This window comes from Lepisosteus oculatus, chromosome 11 (assembly GCF_040954835.1).
Source record: "Lepisosteus oculatus isolate fLepOcu1 chromosome 11, fLepOcu1.hap2, whole genome shotgun sequence".
Lineage (NCBI taxonomy): Eukaryota > Metazoa > Chordata > Actinopteri > Semionotiformes > Lepisosteidae > Lepisosteus > Lepisosteus oculatus.
Window position 1 is genome coordinate 30503763 of NC_090706.1, and position 12860 is coordinate 30516622.

The 12860-nt window shown below is 37.2% G+C and overlaps 1 protein-coding gene across 2 annotated transcripts; it reads left to right on the forward strand.

Annotated features, from left to right (window-relative positions):
- The first annotated feature begins 576 nt into the window (after window positions 1-576).
- On the forward strand, window positions 577-11944 carry nipal4 (NIPA like domain containing 4). Of its 2 annotated transcripts, none has more exons than XM_015349301.2 (6): window positions 577-671; window positions 6744-6992; window positions 7798-7854; window positions 8160-8250; window positions 8908-9068; window positions 9399-11944. In XM_015349301.2, exons 2-6 carry the CDS (start codon window positions 6803-6805, stop codon window positions 10016-10018), a joined length of 1119 nt encoding a protein of 372 aa, XP_015204787.2. In that variant the 5' UTR covers window positions 577-671; window positions 6744-6802; the 3' UTR covers window positions 10019-11944. The 2 variants fall into 2 exon arrangements, with proteins under 2 accessions (XP_015204787.2, XP_015204786.2); XM_015349300.2 differs by lacking the exon at window positions 577-671 and adding an exon at window positions 1376-2064.
- Window positions 11945-12860: the final 916 nt, after the last annotated feature.

Consider the following 12860-nt stretch of genomic DNA (forward strand, 5'->3'; position numbering starts at 1 on the left):
CTAAGTAATACATGTTAGTAAAAAGGCCTGTCATGTCACAGATAAAAATATTTTTGCCTTTATTTTCTGCAGCCTCACCTCACTTTTTGTGTGTGTGTGTGGCTTACAGTCCCCAACGCTTCAAGGTCGTTTCTCAATGACGAGCTTATCTTTCTGGAAAGCTCTACAAGGGAACGTTGATGGAACTACATCAACCACTGTTTTCATCATTAAGTTTATACAGAGATTCCTTATTTATGTTTTCAGCTTTTTTTTCAGGATAAAATTAGCAGACTGGTTTTCTAAATACCAGTTTTCTTTTTCACCTTTTCAGTATCGTTGTGTTTTTTTTTTTGTTGTGTAAATGGTTGCAGCATTTCACAAGTTCGTGAAATAGTGATGCATGGTGCTTTCAGAGAGGATAATTTTCTTTACCAGCTCATTGAATACCTTCGTGGTGCTTCACACCTCCAAAGAACAGGCACTGAAAGAAATCACCTATAACATGACACATTCTTTCCCCGATTTAATGAAAATGCGGTCTGCAGAGGCGTGGTCTATATTACTATGCTCAAGTGTACTAATGACAATACCACCAAAAACAGGTTTTGTCAGAAGCAGTAACAGTTCTTTCGAATGGGAGTGTCGCAGTTTACAACAGTTTAAGTCTGCAAATTGTGAAGCGCAGAAAGGTAAATCTTTGCCGAAAATTACAAAAAAATCAATGATAATAAATATCAGCCCAAATGATGAAACGTAAAATGCAATCAAAACGCATTTAGACCCAGTAAGCCAGTTGATCCTGCAGTCATGTTTTGAAAACCTAAAGGCTGTTAAAAGATGCTTTACTGCCGTAACAATCATCGCAGAAATATCTCACGTGTTTACGTGGAGAAGTGGCACTTGATCTGATGAAAATGTAAATTAAATCGCTAAAACGATTTCTTAAGTGTAGAATTAGGCTGTGGTCACGGTGGATTGCTAACCCGTTACTACTTCCACCAGGTCTATCTTTAGGAGTTACATTTTACCCCTTCAGCCCCGTGTTTTGACTGCTACTGAAACATGCATTGCCATGTGTTTTTAATAGTTATGAGAAAGTTGCACATAAAATGACATAATAAACGTATCGATTCGCGTATTCATTATTTTAAATTAATTTACCACAAAATGTTATTGCTTTCACGCTGCATACGAGTTATCCAGTCTAAAAAATATCAAATGTAAAAAAACGACTTGGTGGTTCAACAGGGTATTGGTAGTTTATATTTTATTATTAATAGTGACGCAATACGGCAGGTAGGGAGTGCCAATTGACAAGCTTGGCAGTGACAACGCCCGAGAAGACACGTGAAAAAATAGTATCGTTACCTGTAATTTACATTTCGAGTTCTTTAGATAAATGGGCAGAGATGTTCTGGGCGAGGAACTGTTCTCCTTTTCAGTTGGAACTGAAAAGCATGCGTTGTACGGTTTATATGGATTTGTCTACAGTTCTCATTTGTTTTGTTCTATACACCGCAAGTAACAAGTATGAGTGTCTTTTAAAAGAGTTTTTCTTTTGCATGACTGTAATATTCTTCCTCAATACCAAATCTTCATGATTCACAATCATCCTTTATATAAATTGGAATTCGGAATATCGGAATTGTCGATATCGAATTGTTCTTTTTTTCTTTTTATAATTTATAACATAACATACAATCTTTCTATAAAGGATGAGCACTTTTAGGAACTGTGGTCTAACCTGTGAGATCGCCTTGTGGCTGTTCAGAGGAGGGCGGTGCTAATCTCAGGTAGAGTTCAGCAGGTCGGGTTGTTTTTCCTCTCAACACAGTTACACGGCAGCCGGACTCACGGGAGGAGACGGTCTATGGATGAAAACATACGGACCTGAGAAATAAGATTGGATTTCAATTCTCTGAATATTTTCCCCACCGTCGTCGCTGAATTATCATTGTGTTTGGATTTTTTTTTTTGGGGGGGGAACTGTTTTCACGTTTTTCGAAAAAAGAAAAAAAAACGGAACTAAATAAGAAAAAAAGATGCAGGACGTTCAATTATGGAACAGTTCGTGTAAGAACGGTAGGTTGCTGCCCAAACCCGTTTCATTTCCTTTAAAGATAGATTACAGTGAAGTAGCTTTTATCTTTTCCGTGCGATTTGTTTGACTGATATCGAGATGACGTAATATGCCCTTTATTTATGGTGGTTTTTGCATGATTGAGTATGCAGTCAATAAATAACGAGAAGAGGGTTTTGCTGTAATTTGTAAACGTGCAAGGTGAAGTTCCTGACCCACCCAATAAAGCTCTGTTGAACGTGGAGCTACTCAAGGACAAGTGTTAATATGGATATTCAATGTGATAAAAAGCATCCGATTTATCAAGATGTGAAGAAACTGGTCATAATGATAGATTAAAAGGCACTTTTATGGTTACACACGTAAAGTTTAATTTTTGTACCACAGAGAAAAAAACACTAGAAAATGATATTAAGCTAACAAGTCTCCTTATTGAGATACACAACCTTTACGGTCCGGAAGATGGTGAGGTGTGTAATGATCCCCGAGTATTTTAGGGGCGACATGAAGTTTGTAAACTCACAGGTTTTGAAAATTCTATCTCCGATGTAATGAAAAGTCAGTGTATTAATTGATGTGCTTACTAGTTGAAGATGTTTAATCTGAAAAACAACACACGTGTGACTAGTATTATGGCTAAGGTGTTCAAGGGATATGCATTATTCCCCGGCGATGTATAATAATAATAATAATAATAATAATAATAATAATTAATAATAACCCTTGGCATTGTTAAAAGTTGCTCTAGGTTGTTTAAACTCATGTTGGAGCTGTCCTAGCAACGCTTCATGTGCTCAGTACCCTCTGTAGACCTCTTCATTAAGGGCTTTTCCTACTGTAGGTACAGTACATAGAACACGAAACCATGTTAGGGAACGAGATACGCTTCGCATTGTGTATAGGATTTAATATTTCTTGAATGGTTAATTGTACACATACATGAAGTCGTATATACCAATTACCTCAACAAATTAACACTAACGTGTTTATAGTTATTTAAACTTGAAGACAGAGTTTTACAGAGTTTTTTCTGTAAATTGGGTCAGTACCTGGTTCACATTTCCTATGAGGCAAAATGGTTTGACGTAAAAAACCTAACGGTATCGGTAGAAAACTATGAAAGATTAAAGAATTCCAATGAATATTCTGTATATTTTGTATTGTTTCCTAAAGAACATAAAAAATGTCAGACTCATTTATGTATCCTAATCTGAACACTTGTATATATGCATCATGTGTATATCAGGAATTGATCAAGGACAATAAGGATTTTTTGTCATAACAAAACAAAACCATTCCACCTTAATTCTTATATTAATGTGTATACATGTGTGGTTTCAACCAAAGTATATACCTAATACAATGTTTAATTTTTAAAGCAAAAATTTATTTTTGGCCAAGAAGGTCATGTATTATCAATGGATGATGTGTGTTCGTTTGTAAAAGTATTCCATACTAAACCACCTGTTGTGCACAACACTTTATCTAATGAGTAGCTTGTAAAACCGTTTTTTTTGGTGTGATTTACACGGTCAATAACTACACAACACGTCTGTCTAATAGCTGGATAGTAAGTTAAAATTCACAGCAACATGCTTTTCGTCACAGTGCTGGTTTTAAGTGTTTAAAAGCTACCAAATGAATTGGGGTAAAGAGTCTAATGTTGTGTGTTATGCATTTTAAATCATGTTTTTGAGACATAATTACATTTTTCACTGTTGAGTTTGTACCCTAAATATATTTTTTCATTGTATAATAAGACAAAAAAACCTAGGAAGGTATCCGTATCCATGGTATCTTAGGAACAAGACTCTGCTTGAAAATAGTGGAAGAACAGGAAACTCTTGATAAAGATAACCTTGTCCATTTAAGCATTTGAAGACAATCCCTAGCTTGTCCTGGTGACAGTAGCTGTGAAGTAAAAATGATCATTTGTTTGTTTGGGTCTTGCTATACTATTAAAATTTGATAAAGCACAAAAGATATGATTAGCTGACAAGCTCTCAGGTGACTTCATTTTTTATGACTAATGATACTTATTTGTGTCCAGAGGACAGCCATGTTCATACTTCTGCATATCTTTTTAATTTTTCTTTAAATATTTGAAGAACAAATGTTTGCTGATTAAATACAACTGCACAGAGACTTTGCAATAAATGTATAGACACTCCCTTAAATTAATTTAGAGATACAGTATACTTGTAGCATAAGTGCAGGCATAAGAACCGGAATGGTGAGGAAACGACAAATCACAAGGACTTTGAAAAGAGGTGCATAGCTGGTTAATGGAACCAAATGATCCGTAGACAATCGCTATTGATCATCTTAGCTGCTGATACTGTATATACGGTAGCAGGTTGATCATCTTTGTGGTTTTGACTAAATGCGGAAGTTTCCAGTCATTAAAACTAAGTTGATCTATGCCACCAACAGTGAGTACTATTCTAAACTGTTGAGCCGCAGTTTCATTTCTTAAAGCAGCAGTAGAGATGTTTTCATTAGTCTTTTCCTTATGTGAAGGCATACATTTTCTGAATATACTGTGTCCAAATGGGGGGGATTTTGATTTATGAAAAGTGACTTTTTATTGTAGATTAGAACCTTTCTTGTGTCAAAAGAGGATCTTAATTTAAAGTTGTTCATTTCATTCTCCATGCTGGAGAGCCGTTAAAGAAAGATTACGTGTAGTTCAGCCTTTATCTACAGTACTTGCCACCAGTAAGAGCTCCAGCTCTCACCAAGCATCTTCATGCGGGACAAAGGTTCTTTCTTTGATAAAGTGTAAGAATGATTTGTTTTTTTTTTCTGGCTGGAGTACAGTTTGAATGCCAAAGTTCAACTGGCAATGTCAGTCTTTTTTATGCAGCTTTATCTTCACAAAACTGACACCGATGGTGTGCATTTTTCAACTTTCATGGAGGTAAAAAAAAGTTGGACTGTAGGCAAAGAACATGCAAGTCTTCTTTACCTTTATGAAATAGATGATGTCATACATTTTTTTCAGTTTTCTTTCCTTTAAATAACCATACTTTAGGACTTCTGTAAATTAATATTTAAAAAATTAACTGTGATGCAGACTTTCACTGGATGAAACCTCTTCAGCAAGTAATGGAATTAAATGAGGTTTTCACATTCTATAATAAATCATAAACTTCCAAATGGGAGACATCAAATGCCCAGTTCTTTTTGATTATAATATGCATTACTTGTAATTAAGACGTCATGCTACAATCAGAACTAATACATATTGAGCCTTATAATTAAGACTTATGTGTGTAATATTATGTCTTTAAATTGCATTTTGAATCTATGTAAAATGAACATGCAGTATCTACAGAACAATTGATATGACTTCTGTAATGTTAAGTTAACCTGAAACAACAAAAATCTATTTTGAAAGGATGGTAGCTTAATCATGACCTAACAGAATATCATTTGAAAAGAAGCATCATGCTGAATTTTAGTGTTGCATTTTAAAACCGCAGATCTGAGCTTAAAAACCCCTTGCAAGAACAGTTTTAGCACATTTGTTGCAGTGCACAGTGGAAAGAGATGTTCTTCCATTTTGAGCTGTTGTAATAATAATAATTCCTTACAGTTTTATATAGTGGATTTTTGGATACTCCACTCAAAGCGCTTTACAGGTAATGGGGACTTTCCTCTTCCACCACCAATCTGTAGCCTCCAACTGAATGATGCAAAATGTGCCAATACACTCACCTCACATCAGCTATCGGTGGGTAGGAGAACTGCATAATGAACCCAATTCATAAAAGACACCCCTACTCTTTTTGAGAGACGCCCTGGGAGTTTTAATGACCGGAAAGAGTCAGGACCTCGGTTCTCATCTGAAGGACGGTGCTATTTTTACATGTCCCCATCACCATACAGAGGCGTTAGGACCCACACAGGCCGCAGGGTGAACGCCCCCTACCGGCCCCACCAACACTGTGGCGGTGTGGTGGCTCTGTGGCTCAGGATCTGCGTCTGTGGCTGTAAGGTTTCCGGTTCATATCCCGCGGCCGGCACTGGAGTCCTACTCCCTTTGGCCCCTGATCAAGGCCCTTAACCCAAACTGCTCCAGGGGTGCCATATAAATGACTGACCCTGCGCTCTGACCCCAAGCTTCTCTCTCCCTGTCTGTGTGTCTCATGGAGAGCAAGCTGGGGTATGCGAAAAGACAAATTCCTAATACAAGAAATTGTGTGTGGCCAATAAAAGTGATCTTATCTTATCTTACCTCTCCCAGCAGCAACCTTAGCTTTCCCAGGAGATCTGCCATCCAGGTACTGGCCAGACTCACACCTGCTCAATTTTAATGAGCTGCCAGTTGAGTTACAGGTTGATATAGCTACTGGCTATAGTGTAAATAATTTCCCAATTCTTATTTACTCAGGCTTCAGATTTCCATAATAGATATATATTTTCAGTATACAGAAGATTAGTGTTTTAAGTGAGTCTTCTGTGTAGGTAAGTGAAAACTAGTGTTATATACCACGTTTTTCACTTTTGTGTGAAGTGTATGTGCTGAGAATATCCTGCACTTCAACATCTTTACAATTCAACTCTACTTGACATTTACAAATGGATGCATACTTCAGTCTTTTTTGTGGTTTGCAAATTAAATTCAGTTTTCATTCCTCCCAGCAATCGTGTTTTTGTTTCTCTCTCTCCTGCGCAGGTTCGTTTATTACTTTGCCCTGCCCCTCACAAAATATCACTTGCAAGGTCCTCAATGAGATGAATTCCACCATCGTCCTCAGCTACAACAACGGCACTGCCATTGACCTCCCGGAAGACAGATGGCGAAATTCCAATTTCTGGATTGGCCTGTGCCTGGCTGTTTTCTCTTCAGGCCTCATTGGTGGCAGCGTCATCCTGAAAAAGTTGGCTCTGTTAAGACTGGCTCGGACAGGGGAAACCAGAGCAGGTACTCGCGTTAAAACTGTAGTAGAGTGGGGGAAGCCTAGCATGGGTAGGTGAGCCCTGGTTTCAAGATTTTGTTTTCTGTGATCACGGCTCCATCTCAGGCAGCACAAGTAGATGCACCAGAAAGGGCAAGAGATCTCAACATAAATGGCACTTTCGGGTTTTAGAAAACTGTGAGGTACTGTACATCATGGATGCAGTTAGTGCTCACTGACCTGTAAGGTGCTGTGGAGCTTGCAGTGGGTGAAAAGAAAAATGCTGACACTTGAGCACCTGTGTAGGTCTTCATTCTCCCTGCTCTTTGGGTTAAATACCTGGCAGATAAAGGAGTTGCTGCCAGAAATCTGAATCTTAAACAGTTGCTGACACCAATTTCGGTGGGCATAGCAAACAAAAAGGAATTTTTGTATGGTTTAGTTTTTGCAACGTCAGTCACTTGAATGGATTAAGTAATGGTAGGGGGAGGAATGTCTACTGAGATATGGAAATATGTTTAGAATATTTTAAATGTGGTGCTATCTTCACTATCTTTCTGATGTATACTTATCTGGGTTCCTTGGTTCATCCTGATATAAAAGCTCCAACATTTGTTTTTTGGATTAACTTGTTTTCGGTGCTCAACTTAGTAGAGGAACACACCACTGCATACCCGAGAACCTACCCATAGCCTGAAGAGAAACAAGAGATCAGAAGGTTCTTGGTTATCTGTTTAGAATATAACAGGCCTGGAAAAAGGCGCTATTCTGGTTATGCAGACGGAGGTTCGTGACCCGTATTTCAATCAAAAAATATCTGTTATTTTAAAGGTGAAGGTGGTCATGGATACCTGAAGGACTGGCTGTGGTGGGGCGGTTTACTGACCAGTAAGTCCAGTCTCATGTCTAAGCAGCTGGTCACATGGTTTAGCAGCACTGCTTATGCTGAAGGTAGAATTAAGAAGTGTGAGAAGAAATGTATATCCGCTTTTTTTAGGTAGGACTTTCTCCTGTTAAGATTCAATAAAAGAAAATACAAAAACACTTCTGAATTGATAGTTCTTGGGGGGGGTAGACAATGGGTTGCAAATCATCCTGGTTCTTAAGTGTGTCCCATGGTAACAATTCCAGGTTTAACTTAATAAGCTAACATGATTTGATAAAAAAAGACTTACCTTATTTTTTTTCTACAGTGGGTGGTGGTGAAGCTGCCAATTTTGCTGCATATATCTTTGCTCCAGCAACAGTGGTAACTCCACTAGGTGCCTTAAGTGTTCTCATAAGGTAATCCAACCTCTTTGTGACTCGCCTAATAATATGTGACATTTTACAGATGCATTTTCAAACTCTTAAGTTCCAATAGAATGCGTTATGTTTTGCCCACTATTGTGTGATGTTTAAAAGTGGGACTTCATGTTTCTGAATGTGGTTTTCTTTCACCTGCGCTTGAGGCTGTATACGGTTACAGTGCATTGCTTTACTATGGGATGGTTTATGCCCCCCCATGCCTTGCTTCCGATACTCTGATTTGCTGTGGCTTGATTTCCAAAAACATGTTGTGCCTTGTGCACTGTCCTGTTCTTCTGGGTACTAAAATTGCCAACGTGTGTAAAAAAACAAGTGTGGAATGTGCAGTCGTTGTAAAATGGGTTACACAAAAAGATAAAAGTAAATCTTAAAAGGTGTAACTGAGGGCCAGAACAAGGTGCTAGTTTTCAGCTAGGGTGTGATGCAGAGCACATACAGTTATCTTGTGTTGCAGTATGGGCATCTCTTAGAAGAAAGCTCTTTTTGAGGACATAGTTTGTATAGATAATTATGATCTGATATGATGGAGATTCAGGTAAACCAGTAATAATGAAACCTCTAAAAATAACAGGAAAAGGATTGTGTGGATGACTTGTTTAATTTCTAATACGGAAGATGCTTGTTTCCCCACAGTGCAATACTGTCTTCATACTTGCTTGGGGAGAGCCTGAATTTGATAGGAAAACTAGCTTGTGTTCTCAGCCTACTGGGTAGTACTGTAATGGTCATTCATGCCCCAGAAGAGGAGGAAGTAAGAACATTGAATGAAATGACCGCCAAGCTTTTAGATCCAGGTAAGGATCCAGGTACTTTCATTCTGGTCCTTGACATAAAATAAATACTGACTTGAGCTAGGATTTGAAAAACATTTTTTATCTTGCTATTTTAATCCAAGGTGATCCAGAAAAAGCCTTTTGACATTTAACAGGGCTTTGTATCCTTATTTCACCGATATGGAGAAGTTGCTATAATACTGTATTCGTCATTGCATGGTTTTATTTAAATCCTGTTTTCTTCATGTCTGTTAGACAAACTCTAGCTAAAACAGGTTGTCTTACAGGAAAACTAAGAAGACCTCGGTGTATTTCTTTATTGCTGTTAACTTGTGATATTTTTGTTAACAGGATTTCTTGTCTACGCAAGTACTTTGCTCATTGCAACTTTGCTGCTGATCTTCTACTTCTCACCACGGATCGGGCAGACCAATATCTTGATCTACATTAGCATTTGCTCTCTTCTGGGGGCCTTCACTGTCTCCTCCGTCAAAGGTCTGGGCATCGCCATAAAGACATTCTTCTCGGACCCCTCTGTGATAAAGCACCCCCTGACCTGGATTCTGATTGTCTCGCTAGTGGCTTCGGTTATCATCCAGATAAACTACCTGAACAAGTCACTGGATGTCTTCAACACCCTGCTGGTGTATCCCATCTATTATGTCTTCTTCACAACCGTTGTTCTGACCACGTCCGTCATCCTTTTTAAGGAGTGGTACTCTATGTCAGGAGTGGACATTGTCGGAACGCTGTGTGGGTTCCTGGTGATTGTTTTAGGGGTTTTTATGCTGCACGTTTTCAGGGATCTCAAAGTCAGCTTGGCCAACCTTCCACAGACTATTAATCATAGACAGGTGGAAGAGCCGGCGCCTCAGGTGATCAAAGTAGATGACAAACACATACTCATTGAAAATATGGAAAGCCTGCCTCCTTTCATGGAAGACTCACCCAGAGTGTTCATAATCAGCTGAAAACATGGGTTGTGCGTCTTTACAGTGTGTATATTTTAATGTCGTTTTGTATTTATTTGCGTTTGTGGCTGCTGACGACGCTGTTGATGAAGTGGCCAGTACAGAAAGCAGTATTGTTCTGAAATGGAAATATCCTAAAGTGTAAAATAATATGTACACAATTGCGGTTTTAAGTGCAATTTGTTTTGAAACTAACCTACACCTACAGTTTTCAAAGTTGTAGGATTTGCTTCTTGACTCCGAGTTGTCACTTCTGAGTGAACCTGGATTTTTTAAGGAATCATACCTTGGACCTTCAGTCCTGTATGTTTTAAGGAAGAAAGCCATTCTTGAGAAGATTGTAAACTAGATTAAAGATATGGAGAACTGTTTGCTTTTGAAATGTTTAGTTTCTAATCATCAGTAGATGATGTAGGTGTTTAAAGAGAGGCAATATCATAAATTATACATATGTAATACTTAGTTTCAGAGTTTTTTTTTAATATGTATCAAGTGCTATTTTTATACATTAGAGGTCTATTACTAAATTTAATCTGAAAACAGATTACATTTTCTCATGTACAGTATTGGTTAAATGCATCAGTACATGTGAAACGTATTCTTGCAAAACATTTCCTTCTGTAAATCAGATTTTATATTGGTAATGAGATCTATGAATAATAAACCTCTGTAGAAATATGTTGTTTTTTTAGGTGGGGAGAGGGTAGAACTTTTTATACAGTAAGTCATCCTTCTGTCTTTTTAGATTTTTGCTTTTTACTCAGTCTCAAGACTACTGCCCTTCCTTTAAAAACTTTTTGTCTATATAACGAGGAGTGAACAAACTCTCATTCTAAAGTGGTGTGTAGTCGACACTTTAATAAGAATGTTGTACAGAAACTAGAATTTTCTTCAAATTCCTATTTTAATTCAATATGATTATTACATAGACTGGTGCACATTTTTCCAGTTCATTTAGGTATTTTAAATCAAGAGCAAAGTCTGAGATGTATTTGTTATCACAAATTCATCTGAGATAGTCACTAATATGACTCTAAAGTACATATTACGCAAGAGCACTCCTGGTTATCTTCCCTTAAAAAAAAGAGTTTAAATCCAATGCCAGAGTACATGGCCTAGTTATGCATGCAGATTAATAGTGTCAGTTAATTCTGTGCATGGAGAGAGGAATTGTTTTGCATGCGAGATTGAGCACAATTCCTGAAAGGCAAATGTGTGTTCATTATGCATTACAAAACCTCTCTCATTCACGAACCTTTCACATAGTATACATAGCATGATAAATGATGGTGTGTGGTGGGGGTTTGATGGAGAACTGATGTTCAATGTAACTGATGTTCAGAACTGCCTCCTCCTAATACTCCAGATGTCAATCATTTACTAGTTTCTACAGTTTCAGCAGAAACAATATGTTGTTGGAACATTTTCTGCATACTAGGATGATCTTGAATTTCTTAGTTATCAGCCTCTTAGACATCTGCCTGTTTGAAATGCTTTGGGCTACTGATTTATATTGATGAGAAATGTTCCAGACTGTTATTTCAGTATAAGCTGTCTGAACCTTTGATCTTTGTTAAGCAAATAGCTAAAGTATCTTTTTAGCAGATGCTCCTCTTGCAGGCTGAACAAATGTGTGGAATGAGAATTAAAAAAACTTAGTTTGTACTAATTCAATGATACACCTGTTTACATTCATAAAAGGCAGTTCTGTCTGTGGGAACAATGTTCCTCTTTAAACATCTTGTAAACGGCTACTGTTTTTTAGGTTGGTCTGTAAAGCTTGGGATTTTGTGTTCTAAAGTATGCTTTCACTGTGAATGTAAAAAAACCTAAGCGATTTGTGTTCCTGTGATTTACTTTATTTTAATCTGACAATTTTGTTTTGTAGTTTTCTTTACATAAAAAAATTAAAAAGCAAAAACCTTGGTCTGATAAAATGTTTACATATACTTGTGTCCCATCATTTGCTTTAGAAAAAAATATTTGTTTTTTTACTATCTCATTCGTACCCTTAATGTCATAGAATGTTGCTTTTGTTTCTGTTTTCTTAGGGAATGTTTGAGTCTATTTTCTGCCAAATGTTAGATTTTCTTCACATGGACCCCCATGGGGAGTTTCCTTTTCTCCCCAGAAATCTATATGGAATAAATATATTTTACAATGTAAAACATCTTCTTAAGAGACTTTTGCAATGTTGCATGTCAGTCATTAGGTACATCTGTATCAGAACAATTACGTAAAGAAGGCTTAACCGAGTCACATTTATTTATGTGATTGAATTAACAGACATATGAAATAGTTTGGCTAATTAAAAAACAATAATTTAAACTGCAATATTGTATAGTCATTAGATATAAAAATGTTAATAGTTCACCTATAAATGCTGGTACCAATTTATCATTATAATTCTTCCAGTGGTTTAGAAACTTTATTACCCATTCAATTTAATTATATTTTAAAGGAACAGGTAAAGTTTTATTCCATGGTGAAAGGAAAGGTAAAAGGACAGAGAGAAAATGTTTCGGCTGTGGAGCCGTCTTCAAGTGCAAACTAAATTTAACTTTGTTTTGTAAGTCTGGAAAGCACGTTTCTGTTAGTAAATTCCTTCCATAGGTAGGATACTTTCTAAAGAGGATGACACCTAGTGGAAATACTGTACAACGCACCAGTGTGGCCCATATTCCGTCTGCTCTTCTGTTTTCTAGCTGGAGGAGCTGTAGATTCAAACTGCAGTGTCAGTTGTATGCAGATCACTAAAAGACCTGAGAGATGTGGTAGAGCATATGAAGGGAAAAGGGAATTCTTCTCTTCAAGCTATTATTAGTTAACACCTTTTTCTAAA

Excerpts from the sequence above, each read along its gene's own strand:
- nipal4 (XM_015349300.2), top strand. The coding sequence starts at position 2,025 with ATGCAGGACGTTCAATTATGGAACAGTTCGTGTAAGAACG. Across the intron at positions 6,993-7,797 it reads GACAGGGGAAACCAGAGCAG|GTGAAGGTGGTCATGGATAC; the intron begins GTACTCGCGTTA and ends GTTATTTTAAAG. Across the intron at positions 9,069-9,398 it reads CGCCAAGCTTTTAGATCCAG|GATTTCTTGTCTACGCAAGT; the intron begins GTAAGGATCCAG and ends TTTTGTTAACAG.